At 47.6% G+C, this 27,519-nt stretch overlaps 1 protein-coding gene across 1 annotated transcript in view; it reads left to right on the plus strand.

Moving 5' to 3' along the window:
- Positions 1 to 27,519, plus strand: part of LOC119381771 (Down syndrome cell adhesion molecule homolog) — a 227,426-nt gene that overhangs the window by 139,171 nt on the left and 60,736 nt on the right. Inside the window, exon 7 of the mRNA XM_037649536.1 lies at positions 6,929 to 7,087. Coding sequence (XP_037505464.1) covers positions 6,929 to 7,087 — 159 coding nt within the window. The remainder of the gene's footprint in view (positions 1 to 6,928; positions 7,088 to 27,519) is intronic.

The raw sequence follows: 27,519 nt of genomic DNA on the forward strand, positions 1-27,519 counted from the left end.
GGGGCTAGAGTAACCGTATGTGCTACCTTTAGGTAGCAGAAATGCGCGTAGATCCGGCTAGCAACCACAGCTATGTGGAAAACCCGCGCAGGCTAGGTGACCATTTGTCAAACGTGGACGTCACTGTAGATCATTATTCCTAAAGCACCAAACATTCGCAATAGGGTGTGTCATTCGTTTGCTTCAGTTAAGAAAGTTCACAGAGAACAAACTGATATCCGGTGAGCCAGAACCGTAGCGAATTTCTGACTTCGCGAAACTTGGTGTTTTAAAGCTGACGCGAGCGTTAACTGACCATGAACGTAGGATAAGAAAAAGTGGACTGGAGTATCTGTGAAAAAAAATAAAAGAAAGCAGGGAATCGATACTGACATCGTCGCAGTAAGCATGGCTAACATTTTGAGATAAAGCAGAGTTTGAAAGATTGCTATAATGGCGTAATGCAATTCCCGTAGCATGTCATCATGAAGCGTTAATGATCACCTGTACATGCTATCGTAAAACGAAACTGGTGAAACCTGGTCAAGTTAGTATACACTCATTCCCTAATGGAAGAATGTGTCAACAGTCACGGTGACCCACGTCATACGAAACCATAGATCATTAGTCATCATCTGTGGACGTTATCGTAAGTAAACTGGAACATAGTAATGTTTGTACACCTACATTCATCTTTCTAAAATAAGCACCGTCTATTACCTACGCAGATAAGCGTACCGGTGTCCGCTTAATGTGCCTGCAGTGCTGCGCTGCATATTCGAGTAGCTTGTCCGTTTAATATTCCTTTTGAAGACACTATTGCCCATGTGATACAACGACCACAGAAAAGTAAACAATCATTAAATTCGCGAAGCCAGGAAAAAGAAAATCACGAAAGAAGGCGCACAAAACAGGTAGAGCTCAAACTACCAGCTGATTTATTTCACATATAGGACGTTACAGTATATAGGATCAGAAATACCACAAATGCGCAGGCGCAATCTATGCAAAAAAAATGAAGACTGAGACTAACACATCTGATTTGTCAAACAAAACATTACAGCACTGCAGAGTGATAGCCCCTCAAGGTGTTCTAATTAGGTGATCACAAAAGATTTACGGCGCATTCGCACATGCGATTTACTGACGGCACACTTGCTATGCGAAAAAAGTACACCTTCGTGAAAGCTACTCCTAACCACAGTGCGATGGAACTTGGAGCTTCCTCGATGGGTCTAGTTCATGCAGGCGACGGTTCCAGACACTGCGGCAGACACCTCAAAATGCGACTCGTGCAATAGCAACGAAACGATAGAACATCTACTGTGTTTCTGTGGACGTTTTGTGAACGAACGAAACGTTCTGCGCGATGCGCTGAACAAGTTGGACGACAGACCGTTTTCCGAAGAGAAGATCCTCGGATCGTGGCCCTACGCATCGCAGGCCAGCAAAGCGACGCGAGCATTCCTGCTGTTTTTAAAATCGACCGGCTTAAACGACCGCTTGTAGGCATTCAATGGACAGGTGCATATGTACCCTGACAGTGCCTTCTTCCCTCTTCTTTCTTTCTTTCTTTTAATCCCTTCATCCCTCCCCCCAGCGTAGGGTAGCAAACCGGACGCGCCTCTGGTTAACCTCCCTGCCTTTCCTTCATTTCCTTCCTCCTCCTCCACTGAGGGCACAAGTGACTGACCGCGAGTGACTCGAGACGATCGATGTTCCCGCGCCTGAGCAGCCCTGCCCGCCGCCACACCGACATTGTTAGCCATTTATTGCGCAGGTTTACGTGAAAGTAACACACAGTGAAACGTCCATGCCATTTGATCTTAGTGTCCCAACCGATGTCGTTTACGCCTGCTCGCACCACCATCACCACGTAATATAAGACTCAGTGTAAACACACGTTTCGCTCCTTGCGCCTCCGATTCCCATTAAGCCAATAGCGACTCAGTTGGTGGACGTTTGCAGCTGTATAGTTGCGCGACTGAAAATTTTGAGCAGCAGGCGACTTACGCAAAGCAGCTGCTTTTTAGCCAGAGAGACAATTTGCGACCGGTCAACTTAGTCGCACGACATCTGCGTGTCAACGGCGATATCGAGCCATTTTGTTTCAAGTCTGCATCTTTCGTCTCTTGGACGATCACGCTTCGTTGTTATAGTGTAGCTCACTCGACGAATCCTTATATGTCCTAATACGTTTAATTTACTGCACTGCCTGTCGACTATCCACGTGAGAGCCCTGCCAGTATAATCTGTTATCCATGGCGAAAGTTGAAGGATTACGGATGTCACTATGTGTCATCGCCATCTAGCTACGCTGCTCCGAATTAAGAGGTGCAGCCCGCACTTTTTTGCCAGGTCTTCACAAGTGCATAGCTCTGTGTCCTGGATCACACACCAAACACAGGGAAAGCTATTAATTTCTGTTGTGATAATCGTGGTCCGCGAATATTTTCCCTTGACAGTTCGTCTTGCCAAAAATAGCATTGAGACAGCGACTGCACTTAGCACAAATAAGCCATGCGCTGGGATTGCAGTCATTCCTAGAACAGGCTCTTCTATTTATTATTGAGCAATGACACAGTACCGATGCTTATTTTTCTGAAGTTGCTACCGTACTTCAAAAATAAAAAAAAGTATAGATTCGTGGCATCACGACAGCTATTTTGTGGATGTGATCTCGCAAGCATTGCTCGTAACATTAGCAGTTTTTATTACGTTTCATTTTCATGAAGGTTTCTTGCGACAGACGCATGTGCACTGAGGCAAAGAAAGTTGCGTTTGTCCGGTCTGTTAATATGTATATATACCAACGCCGCTCGTAGCTGTACTTCGGTTGCCACTCACGACAGATATTACCTGCGGTATTGATTTTGTTTGAGGCGCTCATTTCCAGTTGCTGGGCACGCACGCCTAGCAACCTGCGCTTCTGCAGAAACCACGTCGATATTAATTACCATACGAGCGCGTTATGATGTAATAAACGCGACTTCGGCCTTGTGCAAGTGAATTCAGGTAGACGAGAGTGCATTATATATATATATATATATATATTATATATATATATATATATATATATATATATATATATATATATATATATATTGTAATGACGAGAGAAATAGACACAACGCCTGTTCGCTAGGCCGGCTGTTCTATTCTCTGTCTTCGTCTTCCTCTGCTTCACCAGCCGAGCATGCACCCGTGCCTGAAGGCCGCTCTGTCCTTACACTCGGCCACACTGCGAGCATGGAGTGCTCCTAAAAGATGGCCTTTCTGTGGCGGTGGTCGTTTCTTGGAGGTCCTGGCCCCTGAACCACCATCGATAGCACTAATGCTTCTGGCGGGCGGCATTGGCTGCTGCGCGGAGGCCGGTCACGGCCACGCTGCGACTTGCTTTGGAAGTCAGGCGATGATGGTTCTGGTGGACGCCATTGGCTATGTCGTGATGGTCGTCGCACGCTTACCATGAGGTTACGTCGTCGCTGTTCCGTGCTTCGCTCTAACGCATGCTTGTGCATGTCAGCGGACTGAGCAGGCACATACTTCTCCAAGGAATCATGCTTGCGAGTTTGGTCATGCTGCGAGACCTGGCCTTCATGGTTTGGCGCAGCAGCTTCTGCGCGGCCGCCACTGCACTCCCCTGTTCCGTAACTGCAAGAAACAAAGATGCTCTCTAGGTGTTCCCTACCGCGGCCATCCGACCGATGAGTGTCGGGTCCCCCGTAGGCACAGACCGCCTTGTGGTGATCCGTACGGCATTCGTGTTTTACACTGGCGGTCAGAATGAACTGCCCGTCGTCGTCAGTAGAGTCGCACGCCAGGCGGCCGGAAGGGTCGATGCTGGCGCCATCTTCCGGCGGCGCATCGATAACCTCGGCCATGCCGCGGCTTGCAGGTCCCGACAAAACAGGCAAATGTTCGATAAATGTGTCCTCGGCAGCCATGGATTTCTTGAGCGAAGCCCTCGCGACACACTCAGCCGATGACTGCCATGAAGTCAGCAGATGTGCCTGCGGCTGGTCACTGAGGATGCTCTCGCTGCTGGACATCCGTGGCTGCAGTCCTTTAACTTGGATATTTGGGGCCGAGAAAGTGTTCGGAGTGAAGCAGCGGAGCTGTACTTGACCGCCATCTATAATGAGCTGAACGTCACCAGACAGGAGGTAGTCAGCTCCCAAAACCATGTCCGCGTGCAAGTCCTCGAGGACGGGAACGGCGGCAATGAACTTGCTCCCGGCTTCCGTTTGTATCTGCAAATCCAGCGCACCGACTGGTAATGCGCTCCCGCCGAGGCCGCGCAGGGGTGCCTCGGACCAAGGCTGGAGGGCGACTGGGGCGTGGCGTCGATGCAGTGTAGTACGTGGAGCTCCCGTTTGGACAACAGCTGTAAGCTCACCGATTCCGTCCACACGGACCTGTACCGTGGGAAGCGGCTGTGTTGCGCATTGGGTGGCGCGACGTAGTGCATGTGGTGGTGCCACATTGTCGCAGTTTTCATGGCAAATCCGTCCGAAAACAGCGATGAGCCTTGCACTCCATTGAAGCCAGGAGTGCTGCTTGACGCCTTCATATTTGTGCCATGCCTCGGCACCACCACGAAGGCGGTCTATAGCCACCAGCCATTTTTGGTTGTCGTGCCAGGCATTGCGAGAGCCGACAGAATTGATGGCCTCAATCCACAGGGCAGCGTCATCCTGGAAGCCCCGGAACTCCGGCACTGCCCAAACAGCTGATGAAGCGGTAGATGAGAATACGGAGTTGGTCGACGCCAGGGCGTCGAGCTGCTTCGACATTTGCGTGAGCGCTTGCAACACCTCCGCGACTCTGTCGGGTGAGGCGCCTGATGAGCAGGAAATCACGTCCGCGGAGTATGCGGCGGTCGCAGTACTCACGCTGGCGAGATCCACGGCCAAGGGAGCGTGAACGGCGTCTCTTGGCGGCTCAGATGTTGGTAGAGTCTTTGCTACTCGATCCACGTCTTTGGAAGCGTGAATTGCGTTCCTAGAACAGAGCTCGTGCGCCGTGAGGTCGCGAACCAGTAGCGAGGCGTCTGTAAACTGAAGTAAAGCCGCCGAGGAGGCCTGGACGCCGTCCCCAGACGGTGCTTTCAGAGCCGACAGGTTTACCGGTAGCGGGGAGGCATGGACGCCGTCCCGGAACTGCGCTTGGTGCGGCGGCAGGTAGGCAGGTTCCATGACCGAGGAAGCGCGGACGGCTTTCCTTGGATGGCCGGCCCGGAACGCCGAAGAAGCACGAGCACAAGTGGTGTCTGGCTTAAGACTTCGTTTTTGACGACTGCGCCATTGTAATGACGAGAGAAATAGACACAACGCCTGTTCGCTAGGCCGGCTGTTCTATTCTCTGTCTTCGTCTTCCTCTGCTTCACCAGCCGAGCATGCACCCGTGCCTGAAGGCCGCTCTGTCCTTACAATATACATATATATATATATATATATATATATATATATATATATATATATATATATATATATATATATATATATATATATATATATATATATATATATATATGTCCATGTTTTTTTACGACGCACCTTGGCCCTAATCAAGGCTCATCCGACCGTTGTGATGCGGTACTGCAGTTAGTGCGAGTCCAGAAATTATCAACATTTCTGCCTTATTGTAATGGAGGTGGCCACAAAACAAAGTACGTTTAAAAAACGATCTTCACCAATACGCTGCTGAGTGACCTGTTTCGCGGTAATCTAATGAACGAGAAATAGGCAATATCCGTAACAACTACACCACTCCTTTTGAGCTTATGGACCGGGAACGAAATGAACCGCGGCGAGGCTTCAGTGCTGATAGGAAGGCGAGCAACGCTTTGTATTCGTACCAGCCTAACGAAATGTTAAATTAGGCTTAAAGAAGCCCTGCAACACTTTTCCAAGTAACCATCGAATGGCTTCGCTAAAGGAGTTTATTGCCTCACGATTCGACTACAGCAAGAATTTTTAGAATCCTTAAAGTACGAGCGGAGTTGGAGATTTGTCGCACGCTGTAATTGCTTTCTCACTTCTTTCGTCCCTAGGATTGCGCTGGAACCTAAGCAGGGAGGGATGGCGCGGGGGAAATAAGTTACGTCACGCGCGTGTCATGACCTTGAGCACATTTTTTTTTCTTCGAACGCGCAGCTTACTTTCATGGATGGATGGATGGAAAAACTTTATTTCGTCAGAAAACAGTTGAGGACGATTCCGTGTTAGATGGCCATCAACCCAAGGTTGACGGCGACCTGTGTGGCCCACTCCTTTCAATGTGAGCGCGCGCGTGGGCTCATGGCGGCCTCCTGCGGCGGCCGCAGTAACTAGGCAGCCCACGATGCTCAAATCAGCCAATGGCCGGGACTTTGGGCATATGGCGCGGTCATTTGGGTGTAGAGCGCCATTTGTAGAAACAAGAGGAAATGGTTTCTAGCTGACTTTGAGAATTAACTGTAAATTCCAGGACACGTGCTGCACTGTAACGTCTGGCTTGCGTGTTCTCGGAAGCCTCGACTACCGATCAGCAGCGTTTTCTGATCATGCTGAAAAAATGTTGCAGGGCCCCTTTAAGTCCATAGTAGTTCACATGCGCTGTACAGGATGTTGCCTGTACGTGTTTTTATTCTTCTGTCTACTGCGTATGAATATAACGTCACAGAACATAAAGAAAAAAAAGTGCCGGTTCTCTGGTCTTTTAAGTTTTAAATGACTGTAGCTCTGAAATATATTTAATTCTTTTGACTGCATTTTAGGATAGAAAGGAAGAGCAGAATAGAAAACAAATTATGCCTGTCACAGATGTAGCAAATTTCGCGCACTTTTTTTCAAAGCAAGGAATGGTCACCGACAACCAGCCTATATCATTCTATTTTTGTGCTAAAAGCACCTGAACCATTCACGTCATAAATTATTTTTCTAATGTAATGTCTGTAATATTTCAGATAACGAGAAACTGCGGCCTTCGTCGAGAATCCTGGCCAGCGACAACGGGACATTGCACATCGTTCACGTGACCCAAAGCGACCAAGGCTGGTACGAGTGCGCCGTCAGTAACCGACGAGGAAATACGGCCGTCGGTTCCATGTACCTCAGGGTCATCGGTAAGTCAGCTGTGACCAACGCTGCGTTCTTTTTAATTCCTCGACATGCACAATAAAAATGAGAGACTCGCTGATTTCTTTCCCGACTCACAAATTAGGCATATGACCAAGATGTACTATGGCGCTCAGTATGAGCTACATCACGCGAGCGCATGGCTGAGCGTTCTGCAAGGTTGTCCAGAGGCGCCGATTATGCCATATTTCCGAGTTATCGGGCGAGAGTTTAGCTGTCCCTGCGAGTGCGCATCGCCTCCACTTGCTTTCACCCTCGCCCTCGTTTTGCCCTGCGGTGATATCAGCTTCGAAAATGACAACTTCGAGGGTGAACGCAAGGAAGTGGGGGCGATGCGCGCTCGCACGAGCAGCCAAACTCTCTCCCGATAACTCGAAGACATCTCATGATCGGCGCCACTGTACTACCTTCCAGAGTGCTCGGTCACGCACTCGCATGATGAGCGCGATAGTACAACAGGTCTCCAGTGTACCGGTGCTTGGTAATAGGCATTCAACGGAGTTCCTTGCACAGCGGTGAAGTCTTGTCTGTCTGCAGCTTCCTTCTTGAGCTTGTCACCAGGGCATATCGCTGCCGTTCCTCGGCGTCTTTGGCGATACGTAGCCAGGAATTACTGCAACCTTCAAGATCCGAAATAGACCACGACGCGAGCTAAACGTCTCGGCGCAGTTAAGACAAGCCCACCGAAGACACATTCCCGCTCAACACTGAACGAAAGCCTGAAACTCGTAGCCTCCAAGATAGGTTGGCGTGAACGAGAACGCGACGCGTACCGCTCGATCTCGGATGTAATGGAACGTCTATGCGCCTATCCATTAATACTGCTGGAGGGACACGGTTAGCGTGGCTGCGAAGCGGGAAAGATGCCACAGCACGTCACTCCGCTCTACGCTCTCAATATCGCAGTTTCTTTCGTCAAAAGCCTGTTCGGCTCTGCCTGAAACACTGAGGTAAACTTTACACGTAATATCTATTGCCGCCACAGGAACAGTTCACATAGACTCTATATAGAGTTAGTAAATTCTAGTACTCCTAACTCGGAGTAAGGCGCGCGTGCGGGCTGTTAATACTATTTGAACGAAAGATGTGTAATGTCGCGGAAGCGGGAAGCATTAACACGGTATGGAAGAGAATTACACACAAATCGGGATGATGAAGGCACTTGCAGAACCAGAGACGAGAGTCGTAGGGAAGCACAGAAGGCGTTCCGTAAATACAAACAAAGAATCGCAGTTATTTCTTAAGTGGAACTAAGAGAGGGCAGTCAGTCTTTATTATTTGTTGATTGATTGGCTTATGAAAGATGGAGATGAAGGAATAGGAGAGAACGGAAAGGCAGGGATGTTAACCAGTCTAAAAGGACCGGTATGCTACCCTACACTGGGGGAAGGGATGGGGGAGATATAAACATAGAGAGAGAGAGCAGGAGAGCACTCACCCACAAAAAGTCGCACACATCTCACAGTCATGCTAACGTCGTTAGTCTATAACCGCCGGTGCAGGTCTGATGTCTTCAAGAAGTTGAGCACTGCCTTCGTCACCTTCACCCGCGATGACCTCTCAGGACGACACTCCAGAATGGTTTCTGCCGTCATCGGTCTGGAATCTACACAAGCAAGAGCGACTGATTTTCTGGCGATAGCAATTATATGGACAGTCTCGGCTGGTTTTTGTCCGTCCCCGCCGCCGTCATGCACCGTATATATATATATATATATATATATATATATATATATATATATGAAAGCCCTAAAGAAAAGTAACTCAGAAAAATGCTTCCGAAGCGCGGAATCGAACCAGGGACCTCTCACTCCGCAGCGCGTGGCGGTAACCACTACGCCACGAAACGCACATCCTTTACGTAGCTAACGGCGAGCGTTATATACACACCCTTTACCGCTGGCCGGACTCAGAGACGGCAGGCGCGTATAAGCGTTCCTTCATTACCAGCGAGATGGCGTGATGTGCGCGCTGGGCGTTGGGCGCTGGGCGCGCTTTGAAGGTTGTCGCCCCGCTCCTGCGAACGCCGATGCTCTGCGCCCTACAGGGCGTGGGCGCCTTCGTGCGCTTATCTCAAGGAAAGAAGGGAAGTGGGCGGGGGGTTTTATGTCTTGTGCTTTCCTCTCGATGTCCGCGCTGAAGTCACAGAGCGTACGACGGTCACTTCGCACGTTGCAGCGGCCGCGTTTGCGAAAGGAGCGCGCTGTTCAAACAGAAATAAGTAACAACTGCGACATTTAGTTCGCGCTCGTCCTGTATGAACCTGTGCGTTCGTTTCGTGCGTCCTGCTTTATGTTTCAGCAGTGCGCTTCAAGTATCGACGCGCTCCTCCCGTGTGCGTTCTTTTCGTGCGTCCTTTGGGCTCGAGCGACGTGCTGGCAATTTCGAGCTGCTTTCCGTTACATTCCAATTTGTTGCTATCGCATTCATTGCTTCGCCGTTGCGGCGAAACTGTGACTTTTTCTCTGCGCATTGTAGCGAGGACAGTCGCAGAAGATGTATGAGGTTCCTGCATAAAGTGTCTTACCCTCAGTCACATCTTCAATGATACTGCGCCGCTGTTCTCTCTCTCCTCACACCCGTTTCATACGCCTTATATTGATGCACTTCGTGCGTGATTTCCTCAGGTAAACTTTCGTTTCCAGCACGCTCTAGCAAAATGACGAAGCGTACTTCGATTGCATCTTACCATTTCCACCCGTAATCACCTGCCTTATTTGTATTTCCATCCGTGTACTCCAACGAGGGCCGTATAAATTTCCGTCATAACTGCTTTCCATTTCGAAGCCATGCGCTTCATCCATCCTTTGCTTGTTTTTTCGCATTCCGTTCCGCTTTCGACCCTAGCTCACCCTTGAGGCTAGCTCTTTTCTTCTCGCTCGGCATATTGCCTATTATATTGACTTATCATGTAGGATTACCTTAATGGTGGTGCCCACTCCCGCATAACGATGCGGCAACCGAAGTTGCGTGTCGGATTTCTGCGGAACGTAAAGGAAATCGATGACATAAATTTCACGTGGTTGCGAAAGAACTGGAATTACAGGCGTTCGCGGCTCGGGGTTATCTGCAATACCCGTCATCATACTTACTTGCGAAACGATTTCTGCCCTTGCAAGACTGTACGGCGCTCTAGATACGCCGGAAGGGTTGTATATTACTTTTCACTATATGTTTCCTGACGACACGGCAGGCAAAATACTATTTTCATGGGTTAAGGAGTCAATCTGAGATATTAATCATTGTAGAATATAAACTGATGCAGAAATGCAAGACACGTTATAAAAACAAGTAGGACCATGAGATATGAAAGAAAAGGCAGAAACATCCCCACTTATTTGTTTGGGCTGGCTTGCCAAACTTCATAATTAGTTGATTCAATTTTATTCGCATATACTCTTTTATTTGCGCATTTCGCAATATCCACGAAAAGGGCAAAGGGACACTGACTGTCTCCTCAAGGGAAGTTACTGAAGGGAATTAGAAGGATGCTAATTAGTTTCTGTTCAAACATTACCACTTATGTCGCGTAGAATTTGCATTTCGGGCTTTGTATGAAGCATGGTTAGCAGTTTGTTATAAGAACTTATTTACGCGACCACGAATTTTCGCATGCTTTGTAGAGCCGCGTTACCCTCTTATGCGCTCGTCCTTCCACCTCCATAACTTCGGAATCTCCGTACTACATATGGAGTAGAAAATTACCGGGAAATTCTGCCTTTGAAATCGACGGCGTCAGAGGATCTTGGATTTTTAGAGAGCTTTCAGACTTTGGTAACCAATAATTTAGCACCTCAGGTACATGGTCATTTCTTCGTGAATCTATAGATATAACCCAAAATCTATGGAGAGTTTCTATAGACATTTCCTATAGCTTTGTTCCTAGGGCTGACATCCACCACCCATTCGCCTCCTCATCTTTTACGCACCGTACAAGGCGTCCGAGATTGGCCACCTCAGTCCGAAGCTCAATCTTCGGCATCATTAACTTACTCTTGCTTAATGCTTAATCAAGGTTCTCCGCTGTAGTTCACGCATATGGATTTCGATTTCCTCAACGTCGTCAGTACGTGCAACAGCCTCTACATATAGAGCGGGCTATTTCCGTTCCCCGACGTCTACCGCAGAGGCAAACAAAAGGGGCTGCGAGGCGAGGCGCAAGTGTGTACATATATCGAAGAGTGACGCGCTGAAAGGTTCGGGCCAGGGCCAATCGGTGTCCTTCATTCGCTATTGCCCGAGAAAAGCCGAGAACCGCAGAAAGCATCACGGACACGTATATACAGAGGCGCAAAAGAGCTTGACGAAACCGGCGAGCGGCGGCCGCTTCGCTGAACACCGCGCGTCATGCCACGTGGTTATGGTTGGCGCCACCAGAGAGAACTTGTACGCCGGGCACATCGATCAAACAGCGAAAGAGAACAAGGCACCGAACCCAGCCCTCCGCCCCTTCCTATCGGAAAGACGCGAAGGGCCCCGTGTCCTTTCTTTCTCGCCCTCGGTCCGACCCTCTGTTTCGTTCGACGCCACCTCTTCTTCCATAGGAACAGGTGCCGTGTTTTGCCCTTAAAACTGGCAGCGAGTATCGTATTCTGGGTGGGAACGCTTGAACCGGTTTCACGCTGTAAAGTGGCATCGGTGTCGGTTGTTGTGTGGTGTTCTTCCTCCGTTTAGAAGCAGCGTCGCCCGACACCGCTCCGTTTATCTTACGCTGCGGAATTATCGAGATTCCGGGACGTGTAGCATATGGAGACGCAGGACGCGAACACCACGCACGCAAAGTGCGCATCTCTAGGTTTCGAGATATAGGCTAAGATAAAGAGAATATATGTCTTTTTGTATTATTGTTAATAAATGCAGCGTAAGGAGATTCTGGTGTCTCGCAAAAAAGCGGGCTGGTTTTCTGCTTCGCCAGTGCGATAAATTTGCGGACAAAAAAAAAAAAGCTTGGCGATAAAGCACGCACATAATATTACATCTCTGCAATCATTATTTCTCTACCGTTACACATTTATCAAACGCCCATAGACATGTTGTAAGAGTTGCAGCTGGAGCGAGTTGGTAAGGAAGCGCATATGAATTAGGACACGAGACAGGACGAGCAGTGCTCTTTCCCTCTGTTTGTTTGTCCTAATTCCTCATTTTGTGTATGCTGTTAATACAGTTTAAATAGATCCATAGACATAGTTCAACGTTTGAAAGTCAGAGAAAAACAAAGAAGACGCGAATGCAAACTTCAGCCTTGATTGACTTCTTTAGCTGTGTATCTTGCTCTTTGTGCGCCTGCAAATATTACATACACAAGCACCTTCCTTCTTTCATTTTGTTCTGTATTTATTTCCTATTGTTGTTATCCGTTGTTCAAGGTTATATCCAACATGCAATACTGAGCTCTATTCCTGTGAAATACAGAAGCAGCAGCGAAACTTCGAGTGCTTGAGAATGACGGCGCAAAAACCTGGAGGGCGCTTGAGCTTCGCTTTCAAGAGTATAACGTGACAGCGTGATCGCACCGTGTTCGTATCGCCTTCCCAATCGCTAGCCTAGGCTTCGCTTCTTGATGGAGACCTAAACAGTGGCGCAAGGACAGCCAAAGTGCGGATGCCCTCCGGCTACAATATTCATGCATGCGGCGCGACGGAACACGGCCACACGATGGGGCGATGCCGTTTAAAAGCGCGCCCGTGGGGCCTTTGCGCCATCTCTCAGGTGATAGTCAAGCCGTTGAAGAACGTCCGAGATCTGCGTACCACTAACGCTAAATGGTGTATATAAATAGCTCGCCGTTAGCATGGTAGATTATGCATGCGTGGTGGCCGAGCGGCTAAACGCATCGTACCAATTAGCGAAGGGTTTCATGCTTGCATTCATGGTCCCTCTCGAACCGAAGATTTTTTTTTATTTCTTTATTTGCGTCTACCTCGTATTCGCGCTCATGGACAACGCTGGTTTTTCGCCGCCGTCGCCGACCCTGACACAGGAATTTCTGCGAAACGAGCTCTTTAACGCTTTCGCGTTAATATTGTTGACGTGCAAGTACTCTCCCCTTCACGATAGGGCACACGTTCAGCCCCGTTCACCGGCGCAGGCGCGTCGCCAAGAGTACAGGGTTCTAGAACTGCGAAGCGGCACGGCGTAGGTTACTGGCCCCCCAGTAACATGGAGTAACCATTAACACTGGCAGAGTAGCAACACTTACGCAATTTTATCACTCGTCGTGTATATAACCACTTCAGGTGTCGGCGCACTCCGTAGTTCATATAACGTTGTTCTTTCTGTAAACCTCTTGACGGAAGCAGACAAGTAACCGTTGACAGATAGCGGCGCTATGTAAGGGTGAAAGTTGCTTGTGATTGAACATCAGAAACCGTCGTTTGGGTTTCTGAATTCGAGACGGGCCAAATGCGAACGTCACGTACACAAATGTCGCTCTTATATTTCGGAGTTGAGATAAAATGATGGAAACATCGCGGTTATGTTCGCTCGCTCATCCGTTTATTTCCTCCATGGTACCATGTTGGACCATTCGGCCTGACAGGCAGCAAGATAAGAGTCGTATCGAAGGCAGGTAATAATATTACATTCCGGCTCTACTATTTATGCGATTACGGGGCAGAAGAGGCCTTTCGCAGCGTACCTATCGACAGCATACTCACATCTCGCACGGGCGGATTAAACACGCCGCAGTGCGGTAAGCGCTCTCTGGTGTGTGCGGACAGAGATGGACAGAATATAAATACGAGCCCTTTGGCGGTGCTGTGCGAGCGCGTGTCCGGGAAGGCGGACGGTGGCCCTTCACTTTGCGCAAACACTCGATCACCAAACAGGCCTTCTTACTGCGAACAGCGTGATTCCCGTTAAAACGCGCCTGCCTGCCACGCTGATTCTCCGGCGCCGCCTTCATGTATCTTGCGCCTGTCAGAAACGAGTGCCTCGTTGGCGGCGAGGAGCGTGCGATGGCGTGTTCGCGTCTGTGAACGAGTGTGCTTGCGTGCGTGTGTGCTACATGCCCGGGTGTGCCAGTATGTGCCCCACGCGGCTGTGTCTGCGTGCATCTGTCTGCGTCTGCACATTTACGTTAGTATCCCTCTCCCCCCCCTTCTGTGTGTGTGTGTGTGTGTGTGTGCGTGCGTGCGTGCGTGAGTGCGTGCGTGCGTTCGTGCGTGTGATAGAGAGAGAAATGCATTTATTTTTAACAGTAACCATAAATTAACTATAAGAATTAACACGAAAGTGTTTCATGGCGGGATTCACCAAAACTTCACTGACGTATTTCCGTCATGGATATGACGTTGTAAAATATACAACAAAAGATCACCGGGAATCGAACCCACAACCCCTCGCTCCGCTGTGTGCGGCGCGAAACGACTCGGCCACAAAGCGTACGTGCTTCACCATGCTAACGGCGAGCTATTTATATGCAACATTTACCGCTGGCGGTACGCAGAGCTCGGAGGCACTTGTTTTCGTTATCACCAGCGAGATGGCGTGAAAGGCGCGCTTTAAAGGTCGCCCCGCTCGTTGCAATGCGCGTGCGCCTCCATATGTACTTCGCCCTACCGGGTGTGGTCGCCCGTGCGCGCGCGCTTATCTCGTGATGGGGGTGGGTTGTACATCTTATGCTTTCACCGCAAGTTTACGTTGAACTTAGAGTGCACGAAGGTCACTTCGCTTGCTGCAGCGGCCGCGTTTGCTAAAGGAGAGCGCAGCTTAAACACGAAGAAGTAACAACTGTGACAGCTGTTAGTCCTGTGTGTGTTCTTTTCGTGCGTCCTTTGTGCTTGAGCGGCACACTGCAAGTTTTGAGCTGCTTGTCGTTTTTCTCGTGACATTCCAAGTTGTTGCTTTCGCATTCATTGCTTCGCCGTTGCGCCGATACAATGCACAATAAACGCTCAACTACCTCTGTGAAGACACGTTTTACTTTCGTGTCATACCGATTCCTATGAAGGAGGGATCAGCCATATTTTTCTTTTTTTTTTTGTACAGTTCTATCGCAAATCTCTTTTGCTCACGCAACCTCTTCACCTCTCCAGCCTTGACGAATACAGCTAAAATGCCAAGCACATTCAGCAGAAGCGTGACATATTTCTTGTTTTGTTCTTTTTCTTCTTTTTTTAGTTTCAGCGACGGGAACGGGGGTCCGGCAATGTGCGGATATTTTCATCATACAGAGAAAATGCCACATGAGCTCCTTGAAAGGATCATTCAAACCTTCGTAAGGTTGCGTATTATGATTCAAATAACTTCATTATTTCTAAATTTGCTTTCTTTTTGTGATCTAAATATAATACCCTCTATCTAATCATATTGGATTAATAAATGGTGCCATAATTTCGACAGCCGGCTTTTTTGCCTAGTCACCCGTATTGGGTAAGCGCGACATAAGTAGGAACAAGCAAATATGTCTATTTGTGGGCGAAAAGTTTTCGACAGGGAATCGACAGTTACTGAAGAATTAGGTATCGAACAAAACATACGCAAGAACGCTAGTCTTCCTAATAGTAATAATGGGCACTTCTAGTATAGCTTTGTCGAGACGGCCGCTCCCCATCTAACTTTGCGCTTATTTTCTCTTTTCGAAATTCGGTATGGTCACTCTTCGCGTACCGGACACTTGGTTATTTGCTGGCCGACTCCACTAAGGTTACGTTACTCAAGCTTTAGTGCGCGATTTGAAGCGGTATTACGAAACAGTCTGTTCGCTGTGTGCAGAGGTTGCTTCACCACTCCTTTACAAAGCAAAAAAAAAAGAAGAAAAATTATTTCACTGTTAAACTGAGAGACGTTATTTTTATTACTGGCGTTACAACACTCTTGATTAACATGCTGGTGCTTTTATACCTGACGCTTTTATGACGCCATTTGCAACATCCGTAAAATTAACGCAGGCGTATTTTCTTTTGCTGCTCCTTAATTAGACCTCAGTGCTTTCAAATTTCAATAAGTTGTTTCAACAAATTTCAATAAGCTGTTCTGTTAGCCAATTGTTTTTTAATCTCTGTGTTATCATTTCCCCATTACACGTGGCTTGAGTACTCGTATAATATAATTGTACCTTTTCGAAATGCGTGCAGCGCGTGGCCTAAAAAAACGGTCTGTGTCTCAATCCGATCCTTCAAAGTTGCTGCTGTTGACGAAGTTTAACGAAGAAATGAAGGGCAACCTAAGCTAACTAGCGGTATTCCACGAAGTCGGTTTGCCTAATAGGAGGAGGATCAATTTTCATAAGTCTGTGAAGGAAACCCTTGATGAAGATTTTCAGTTTGATTTCTTTGTTAACCAAAATCCTTACCCTAGTGATTGCGTTATAATTTCATCATCACGCGTGGCTTCAATACAGCCGTATATAATAAGTATTTTATTGCGCTCGACTAAAAAAAAATTACAATGGTCTGTGCCTTGCAGCGACGTTAACATTTGCTGCTGCGGATGTATTTTACCGAAAACAATGAAGAACACGCTAACTTAACCGGTAGTATTGCACGACGTCGATTTGCCTAATAGGAGTAGGCTGCATTTTCGTAATTGCAGCCACATTCCTATCTTATCTGGTTGTTCAATAACATTGTGGAAGGATCCCTTCAGTAACAGCTTTCGTGTAATTCACTTATTGCCCGAAATCCTTATTTTATTGTTTATGCTATGTTTCTTATCGCGCGTGGTTTTAGTACTCCTTTATCACTTTTTTACAGTGCATTCGTGCGCGTGCATTTACACAATGAAAACTTTCTGGGTTTCGCAACAATACTAACTTTCGAAACTGCTGACGATTTGCAAGAAAGCCACGTGCAGGGCAACCCAACGTAATTATAGTGTTATTTCTCGAAGCCAGTTTTGCTATTAGGAACTGGGCGCATTTGCCTAACGTCAGGAACGTTTCAATTTTATCTAGTAGTCCACAAGGCCGGGAAATGACCGCTTAATGAGCGCTTTCAATTAACAATCTTGAGCGTTCGGTTCGAAAAATGCTTTCTCGTAGCATAGCTTAAATATACGCCCTGTCGAATCACTCGACAAGTTGACATATAACCGCTGTGCTTGCATAGGCTATCTCGCGTATATAGTCAGACAGTGGAACCGCAGCACAAATGCTCAGAATACTATTTCAGTTTCCCCTTAGGCTACACAGCAGTAAAGAAGCAGGTGCTGCGCTAGTCTGGTGCTAAAGAAGGTGCTGCGCGAACGAAACTTTTGAGTGTACAGGCCATGTGTGCGCGTAGCAAATACGACCTAAACGGGGAATAACTTGAACCACGGCAACGTTTGTTTACCTTGCATCTCGCGTGACGAACAGAGAACGTCGGTCACAACTTGGCCACTCGGGCATCGTGCCCGTCTTCAAGTTTTGTTTAACTTCGAGACTTGTAACTCAAACTCGAGCACGATTTTTTCTTGCTGCGCTAATGTTCGAATAAAGCATCACAGATGCTTTCGAAATTACATAATGGCATGTAGGACAAATTTACTCATTAAGCTGGTTTACTTGAAAAGGCGGACAATACGTTCGCTGCGAATCAAAAATGCCCAATTTATTAATCAACAAAATTTAACTAATTATGCTTTAAACTAATTATTCTAGCTTACATATTGCAGTGTACGAAATAAAGGCACTGGTTTCACAGGGCACGGCCGGTTTGATGGAAATTTGAAGCTATAGCACCAGTTTTGAAAATAACGGTTGTCGAACGTCCGGTAAAAATAGACCGTTGTTGGAGGTAGTTCTTTTAAAAAAAAAACATCTTTTTTGCGCATTCCATCTCAACAGTAAGTGGAACACCAGTGCATTTCATGGCAAAATTTAGAAAGAAATATCTCAAAACCGATGCCCTCTTTAAAACTTCTTTCAAGTAGTATTGATGACACTTTGGAAGTCAGCAGTCACATTTCGAACGTTGCAATATGTACCTCAATAATAATTCCGATAAACCTTAATTAGCGAAACCTCGATAATTAGTTAATTGTTCGTTTTGATTTATCGCGAAGTAACGCGCGCTGCTGAGAGTAAGTCGCCCCAAGGAAAAGTATACAATTGCGCCACATGCCACACGCGATTATCAGACAAATCTGTAAAGCTTAAATTTGATCGCCCCTGTATTTCTTGCCGAAGCGCGAACATTGAAACGAAAAACTTACTCATTTCGGAAACAAAGAAATTAGAATTTTTTCCCCAGCCGTCTCACCGTTGTTAAGATGGGATCGCTTACTCGCTTTGTACTTTTCTAACTTTTTTTTTTACTTTATTGCATTCGCGCTGGCTAAACTTCTTTTTTCTCATTCATTCCCGGCGTCCCGAAGAAACGCAGCACCGCTCACGCGCGCATGAAATGGCAATGAAAGGAAAGAAATGGCAGCGTAATTCAAATACGAGGCACGGGCAACACTGCGACAAGCGTTCATTTGTCTTGGTCGAGCACACAACGCTCTCAGGGCACTTCCCCAGAGGCGGGAGTAACGCACACTCCTTCGCGCACACGCAAAAGAAAATCAAGAAATAATAAAGCGAACGCGCGCGGAACAAAACGTGTAAGTGTACTTGCATACAGGCCGACCGAAAGCCCGTACGAGCGAGAAGAAGGCGAGGATGTAGAAGAAGGGCAAGTGGAACGGGAGCTGCGAATGCGAGAACAAAAATGAAACATTGTTGGTACTCAAGTCAGGGAGTGTTCCCATTTGTTCCTTCCGCTTGGCCGAAGTCGTTAGCCATTCCAGGATAATATAGCGGTTGTCCTTCGCCCGTTTTATTTCTCTTTATTTTGTTTTTTGCTAGTCTGGAGAATCATCATTGCCGGGAGCCGTCTCTTCTTCTTTCTCTCCTCCTCCACTTGTTCATTACGCAGGCCCGTGTAATAGGATTCGCCTTATATTCGGCTCTTGCGTTTTCGTGTTTTTAATTTCCTCGCTCTTCTTTTCGGCGAGCGTCGGGGGATGTCTCGGAAACAAGTGGTCGGGATGAACCCGAGGAGAAGGAGCTGGGGAAAACAGTGTATTGAAGAAGCGACGTCTAAAGAAATGGGAAAATTAGGACAACGCGATAAATGGTTAGATCCTTCTTCTTCTTTTTTTTTTCTTTTTTTTCTTGAGAATAATAGAATTAAGGACACAAGCCCTTCTTACACGCAGCTTTTCTTACACGCCTTTCTTACATGCAATTATTCCTGTATCTTGAGGTATATTAAAAAGCGAAAGCTTTCTTTGGTTTTTCGCCCTGCAATGCGCGTGGTCCGTGCACTTCTAAGATTGGCGTTCAGGGCCGATGGAGTGCTAGGTATGTATGTATGTATGTATGTATGTATGTATGTATGTATGTATGTATGTATGTATGTATGTATGTATGTATGTATGTATGTATGTATGTATGTATGTATGTATGTATGTATGTATGTATGGTACGAACGTGCGTGTGTGTGAAGCAACAGCTTACGAAAAGTGAGAGCGGTTGCCTATTCTGCCCGACGATGAAGAAAGGTACAAGTTAAGAGACGCGTCGGTCCGTGTTCGTCGGCGAAATTTGCTGCACGCCTCTCATTGTACTGAAGCCACCGTAGCGTGTTACCGCAAGATCAAGCCCATCATGTCTTACAACTCGAGTTACTTTAATTGCCCAAGAAAACTTCCGCTTTCTCTGCAAGAACCCCAACCGCGGCTGAGAGGTGCGTTCCTCACCAAAATCTGAAGCGTGTCTTTTGTAGTATAATGCGCAAGCTATATCACTTGCTAAAAATGCCAACCAGAGGTTCGTTCTGCCGGGAATTTTTCGTGGGCGTTCAAACCTTCCAAGGTAGCGAGAAACCTTGAAGGTGTTGGAGAAATAATCAAAAATGGGCCTCTTAAGTAGCATGCAATGATTTAGTCCTCGTTGCTTTGTCCTTCTGACACTATCCTATAAGGCAAGTGACGGCAGAGCTGTCCTAGCTAAACGCTAAGGGCGTTTAAGGGCAGGTATATGATAATTTATGGTGGCGAATATTGCCCGTAGGCCTGTAATTTGTCCTGTGGACGTACGAAAGAATGTTCTTGCGCAAGCGCGAGAAAGCGCCGTTCTCTTCTAATACGTTTTTCGTACCCTCTCTGTGTTGTCGAGGCTTTATTGTTGTTATGGAACGGTGGCGTTTTATGGCGCTAGCACCTATCCGCATTATGTTACTTGCGCAGCTTCTCAGATTCACCACCAAAGAGTTAAGCAATATGAAGAAGGCCGCATAAAAATACCAGAATTGGCATGGAAAAGTATTAACGTATTACTAACATGACTGGTAGGTCTGACGTCAATAACATCGCATGCGTGTCAGTTACGTCACGCTTAATGATAACATCCTCATTGAGTATGTGGTAAGAAAGAAAGAAAGAAAGAAAGAAAGAAAGAAGGAAAGAAAGAAAGAAAGAAGGAAAGAAAGAAAGAAAGAAAGAAAGAAAGAAAGAAAGAAAGAAAGAAAGAAAGAAAGAAAGAAAGAAAGAAAGAAAGAAAGAAAGAAAGAAAGAAGCAAAGACCAATTGTGATAGTGAAAGTTACACTAACGCTCGCAGCCGACCAATGGCAAAAAGTGCTTACAAAAAAAAATATTTTTAAGTAAGGCACTTTCAGCGTCAGTGACAAAGAAACAACGCTGGGAAAGAGAGACGAGGCGTCAACTTAAGACAAGTTTATTTCCAAGCTCTCTACACGTAAGCGGTGGATTTCACTGCACCTGTCATGACACATCCTGGTTCGAAACAGTATTTACAGGCACTGTGAAGTATTTTGCCTTGTGTAAGAATGTTCGTGCTCTTCGGAATGTCTGATACACGCTTTGTTTCCTGCTGAATTCGCTGACAGAAAACTATATCAGGTATCCGTCAGGCCAGACGTACGGTAGTACTTCTCTTTTACGTGCGGACACAGTAACCTGCGTGAAACTAGCCATTATCTTACATATACCGGCTGGTTATTAACCTGTCACCTATTAGTATAAAGAATGGGATATACGACGGTCGATACGAGACCCGTGGTATCGAGTCCCGTTCCAACGACCGCGAAAGGCATATAGGAACCGCCCAAGCAACGTGTCGGTTTCCTTCGTGCCAATACTTCTCAGGAACAGTGACACAAAAGAGGGATGAGAAGGACGGGAGGGGGAGGGGAATGGAGGACAGCGCCGTCACACAAATAGAGCCCGTTTATCACGTAGCACAGTACACACGTGTAGCAGCCGGCGGTTTCACATGTCAATAACTCTATCGCGCTGCCTGTTCCGTTTGCCGTGCGCCGGCAAACAACCGGCGTCCCCCCCCCCCCTCCCCCATGCCTACTTCGAGACACTTTCAAACTTCTTATCGTCTTCAAAGTGCCCTGCAGTGCACCACCGAAAGTTTGACGTGGGAAGGTAATTACCGGCTGCCTCTCGCGTTCCGCACCGCCGCCAGGGCTCGGCTCTTCGGGGCCCTCCAAAGCGCTCGTCTCAATTCAGAGCGTGTTTATTTGGCTTGTCTTCCGCACGCGCTAATTATGTCTTGAAGCGCCTGAGCGGCATTGACCGCCGCGCGACGCGGGAGTTGGCCAAACTGTGTCAGGAACGAGAGAGGGAGGTGCCAGAATCTATGGACAGCGCGCTCCGCCCGTCTCTCAGAAACCGCCGCGCAGCGGCGCCCCCGGGCTAAGGAGCTCCGACAGTAATTAGGTTTCCGATAAATAACACTCGTTCATCGACTCACCATGCTCAAGTGGCAGCCGCTTCGTTCTCCTCCCGTATACGGCGGCTAGCGCGTTGTCTTGGACCACGTTGATTGGTGGCCCTGGGGGGCTTTGCGGTGAGCTCCCAAATAGAACGCGGTGAGGATGAGGGGAAGGACGCGAACGAGAACTGTACAGTGTGTCCAAGGAACTCTATACTTCGTTAACGATTGGTTTCTTTAATTTAACGTTAGCGCTTTCGCTGCTTTCCTTACTACTCTTCCACGGGCGGCTGGTGGTTTTCGCGGAGAGTTCCTTCCGCACCTCCGCTGATTACTTCGCTTCGTCGTGCTGTGGCATTGCTGCCGCTTCATTGGCGATTTGAATCGGTTATATCCAGATCGATCGATCGATCAATAATTGAATCAGACATGTTACCTGTCCGCTTTTTTTTTAGGTTTTGTTTCTCGTATACGCCTGCAGCGCCAGAGCGGAATGTTGAAACGGGAAGATTGAAGGTATAGAAAGTTGAGATTTTTTGTTTGTTTTTATTTATTTATTCCGGAGCCTCAGAGAAGCTTGTAAGGCAATGTGACTCATTTGCTACGAGGGATGCGACATTTCTGATGACACAATCCTAAAAGCCATATAGGGAAAAATTAAGACAGAAACTATTTTGAAGTTACCATATCGAAAAACGCCTTGTTTGCAACCCTGTACTAAGAAAAGGTAGGTTGGGAGGGAAATTTAGAAACAAAAATATGGGCCATCTGGCAATACGTCGGGAAACATGAGTGCTGTGTTGCGGGCTGGTAGTCCCGGCGCAGCGGCAGGCGAAGACCGGCGGTGACCAACGCGACCGGTGGGGACGCCGGTCAGCCCGAACACGCTGTTTGGCGCGATGCGCCGAAGGAGAAGAAACGTCCGCACTCAACGAGTACTCTCCACAAACTTTACACGTCGCCTGGGTAAAACAGGAATGCCAGAGCGGCGCCCCCTGTCATTCGTACAATGCAATACTGAACCGAAACCGAAACACAACATGAGCTTGTGCAGAGGGCACGGAGGAAGACAAGTTTCAGCGCAGTCGCATTTTCAGCGCACCTTAAGAAACTAGGGTTGTAACATTGTAGGGCGAGTAGGGCCAGAAGGACCATCACGACGAAAACCTGCCTCCTCAGTCGTATTCGCCTGTAACGTTGGTGTGGCTTCGCGTTCCCTCCTCCGCTCCTGGCCTTTCCACAAAGCTACTGCCTAAGTACGAAGGCCCCTACCGCGTCCTACGTCAAGCATCCCCAGTTAACTATATGATTGAGCCTGTTCAATCATCTACGAACCGCCGTCGTCGCGGCCGCGAGACTGTTCACGTCGATCGACTGAAGCCGCATTATGACCCACCAGTTGTACCTGTTCCTTAGGTCGCCAGGAGGCCAGGATGGCTCCTTTTCCGCGGGAGAGTGATTTGTAACATGGTAGGGCGCAGACAAGAACGCCTGCGAAAGAAGACGAAGACGGTTGTTGTTGGCGCTCGCGCTTGCTCGGCTTGGACCGCTGATCGCTTCAGCTGTGGCAATCTTTTAAGTCTCAACGTTAAACGCATACCATCAAGGTCTTTAAAATTGCGTATCTATGTATTTTCTGTTAAAGGAACACACCGTCTAATACTTACCTAGTGATGTTGCGCCTCAGATATGCGTAATGTTTGCTTTTTGATCAACAATGTACACAAGTATGAACCTAGTCAGCCGTTCACGATGGCTGGCCCTTGGGCAAGTGGTTCAACTTTGGCCGAGTGGCTGAATCGAGGGACGTGCCGACAAACAGAAAGACAGACAGAAGGACAGACAGAAGGGCAGACAGAAAGGCAGACCAAAATTTCGGCGTTTAAGTTCCCCAAGAAAGACTATCGTCTTTAAAAGCACACGCGCTCAGATAAAAATTACACCATCTCCCGCTAAAGGGGACCATGAGGCGATGCGAAGCCGGAGCACTAGCACGATCGCGTTCCGTTGGCGATCGTTGGGCATGCTACCGACCTCGCGTCGTGGAACGCGAAGAGGGACGCTACGCGCGTCGTATCTTCCATCTAGCCTGGCCGTTAATTCTCACAGGGCGAGCGGGAACGCGGTCGACAGGCGGGCGAGAGGGGGGCAGCGTAGGAGAGGAGAGAGAAGGGGAGGGGACGCGCATGCGCTCGAGCTCACCGCGGCGTTGCGCAGGAGAGAATTTCGGCGTGTCTAGCCCGCGTTTCAGAGGAAGAGTGGAAAGGGGAGAGGAGAGGGGTATGGGAGAGGGAAAGTGGAGAGGGGGAGAGGGGTATGGGAGATGGGGAGAGGGAAAGTGGAGAGGGGAAGGGGAGAGGGTGAGTGAAGAGGGTATGCGCATGCGCAGTAAGGGTGGTCACGCCGCACACCACCACCACCGGATTGAGCTCCACCTTAAGATACTTCGCATCTAAAAAATGCGAGGGCTTTAGGAGTCGTCCGAACACATCGTTTTTTATACGCGGACAAGTAAAAAATAACAGTGTTAACGCAATGTCGATTATGCTGGCGATGATGATAAAACTATTAAATGTTTTGGCCAGTTATCTAGCGTGATAACGTTGCAACTTCTTTGTCACGATGTGCGGCAAAAGCTTTTTGTTGCGACGAACCAGAGTGCGTGACTTCGGCTTACGGCAGTTGCTGTATGACTGCGTCATATACTGACTGCGGTAACATCCGGTACTATGGTGGCACTGAATGCCACCGCAGTCATTTCTATTATAAGCAAGATTATTGCATTAATGCAGCCGTATTCCCCAAATGTTGTTTTGCGTGCTACTTGTACATTGCATTATACGCCAGCGCATCGAAACATCTGTCAGTTACGCAACAACGAAGATAAACGCTCAAGTTATGTTGAGAGAGCAGAAATAGGGAGCACCGGCTAGAAAATAGGAAAAATAAAAGCGATAAATAACGCGCCAAGGTGTGATCTCATTGCTTTAGCAATAGACTGAGAATTGCTTCTGTGTGTGCTGTTGCAATTATACAGTTTAATTCGCATTGCAACGTGATTTTGAGTTCATTTCTACTCGCTTTCAACCCTATCTGAACAGAGCAGCCCTTGCTACCTACAATCGCGTGTATATTCCCTGACACAAAAAAAAAAGCTGGGAGGAAAAAGGGAGCCAACAACGAGTAAACACTTTTTTTTTTTCGCTGCAGAACTTACAGAAATGGAGTAACAGAGGTGATGTAAACCTCAGCCTCACGGCCCTCTCCACAGCAAGCCAGTTAAAACACAACAGAACTGAAGAGAAGAGAACAGAACGAAGTTCTACCTCCTGCAGGACAAACTTCACCTTAATGAACTCGACGTCGAAAACAAGCAAGGAAACAACGTAATTAGGGACGCCCTTCTTTTCTCCTCGGTATAGGAACACGACCCCAGTCTCGCCAAGATCAACAAATTCGATCACCGAATGCCAGCGGCTCCCGCCGACGCATGTGCTCTCGTTTTTTTTTTTTATTTGTTCTTCAGTGGCTATAGTTACATAGGCATCCCATACGAAGAATCCTTTTATCCGTGCACTCCTTCGGCGTCATTCATTCGCTGGCGGACCAACCAGTTGTGTGGGTATCCTCCACCTAAAGGCACGTGTAGAGCTCCCTTTAACTAAGACTCTCCAGCGAACCCCAGGAAGAAAGATTGTGTCCAAAGACAGTAAGCGGCAAATAAATTCGAAGCAGTCTACTCCATCTTCTTTATCACTGAAGAAGAAGCGGCGAGAGAGAGAGATAGAAAAGTAACGAAAGGCCACAGACAGATCGAAACCGGCGCTGTCCGTCGCAGAAGCCTTTCTCGATCGGGAAAAGTTTACGATTCGCCGGAGCCTCGTTGATGGCCGTGTAAAAGGGGTATTTACTCGTTCGCCGTCCGAGGCTTACCGCTGAACTCCCGACGACCAATCTGGTCTGGATGTTTTCCGCGCGAGAAAGCCGAAAGAAATCGAAGAATCGAAAGAAGCGGCTAGCGTAAAAGCAGGGCTCTGTTATAAAATAACGTTAACAATGATCCAAGGAAGTCGAAACTGTGAGTTCTTTCTCGTTCTTTTCCTGCTTATATATACGTGACCGTTTCGCGAATGGCTTCACTTGCAGTTGCTCGAGAGCGGGCCGTTTCGTAATGCCGACCTGAGGCAACGCTTGAAAGATTCATTGTGTCGAACAGGTTGTATAACACTGAGCGGAGGTCGTTATATGGCGCGGCCTTATGAGAAACAGCCCGCCGCCCCTGTTTCTTCCATAAACAAGAATATCTAATTAATTTCAGTGTGCTGGGGTTTTGTGTCAGCGTTACTCGTTATCGCAGAGCTTATTATAAGTCAGCCTTACGCGTGGTAGTAGACGTCGAAATGAATCTGGATATAATAAATTCCACTGGCACAGCCGGCCTACACCTAACCTAATCCCTGAGATGAGAGGGCAGGCTCTGAACAATAGTGAAGACGTCAGCCAATTAAGAACGAGCACTGTGAACAAACATACTGGTTTGTATACTCTACATGAGCTGCAGGCTTTAATTAATGCCTGAGCAACAACCACAACAACCGTTCTTGTAAAGCGCACTTGGCAGTAACGAAATTGCAGTAGTTAAATTAATTCTTGCTGTAATGAGTACTGTAATGAATTACTTCAAGCAAGTGACTTCAAGGAAAATTACTCATTGCTTTCCAATTACTTCTGACTAAAATATAGAAGCCTGAAAGTACATAAAAGCACAGAAAAACCCACAAACAAGGCCACATAAACGCATCTCTGCCCTTAATCCGCGCCAGCGGAGCATCTTTTCAATTAGGCTTTTTAAATGAGGACACCTTTCTGATGCTTACTTTAAGTCCCAGCTGCATTGTGCGATGCAACAGTGATCCCTGAGATGTCAATGTGTGTTTGCTGTAAATAAATTGTACACGCTTTAGTGTATCAATGTGTGAGACCCTTTGGTGAAAAGAGTGTGGAACACTATTTTCGCCAAAAGGTAGCATGAGAGGGTTTATTGGTCAGCTGCCATCTCCTGCGAAGATCACCTGCCACGTGGCCCCCTCTCTCGAAAGAGCGTTCCACAGCTCGCCGCCTTGTCTATACGAGCGGCACTGCCTAACACTGCCAAGGATGACACGCAGAGTAACATCCAACCAAGTGGACAGTGAAGCGCTTTCCGTCGTAGCTCAATCTGTAGAGCATCGGACACGTAATTCACAGGTTGCGTGTTCAGATCCCCACCGACGGAAAGGGTACTTTTAAAGCGAAGCATTTCTTAGCGAACCTTTTGCACTTTGAGCGTTTCTATCTATCTATCTATCTATCTATCTATCTATCTATCCGCCTACGTCTGGGTGCTCTCATGATCGCCTCCTTAATTTGGTGTAGACCAAAATTGGCATGGGAGGGTAAGAGGATTTGACGAATCTGATTGTCGGGTCAACACATGAATAACGTGAAAATCCTGTCGTGTACGTCGTCAAACCCTTTCCTCTAGACATGTGTGGCACATACCCGTTTACCACGGGCCGCGGTGTAGGGGTATGCGCCACAGGTGATTGACAGTCTATATCTACCCAGGAAGGCGAGAACAGACATTGGTAACTTAAATGCGAGAGCGTTAAGAAAAACCAACATCGGCAATGTTGACTTGACGAATGGAAAGAATAAAAATTAGGATCCCAACAGGAATCGAACCCAAGCATTCTTCGTGGCAATCAGGTATTCTACCACTGAGCCA

Source organism: Rhipicephalus sanguineus, chromosome 2, assembly GCF_013339695.2.
Source record: "Rhipicephalus sanguineus isolate Rsan-2018 chromosome 2, BIME_Rsan_1.4, whole genome shotgun sequence".
NCBI classification, from domain to species: domain Eukaryota; kingdom Metazoa; phylum Arthropoda; class Arachnida; order Ixodida; family Ixodidae; genus Rhipicephalus; species Rhipicephalus sanguineus.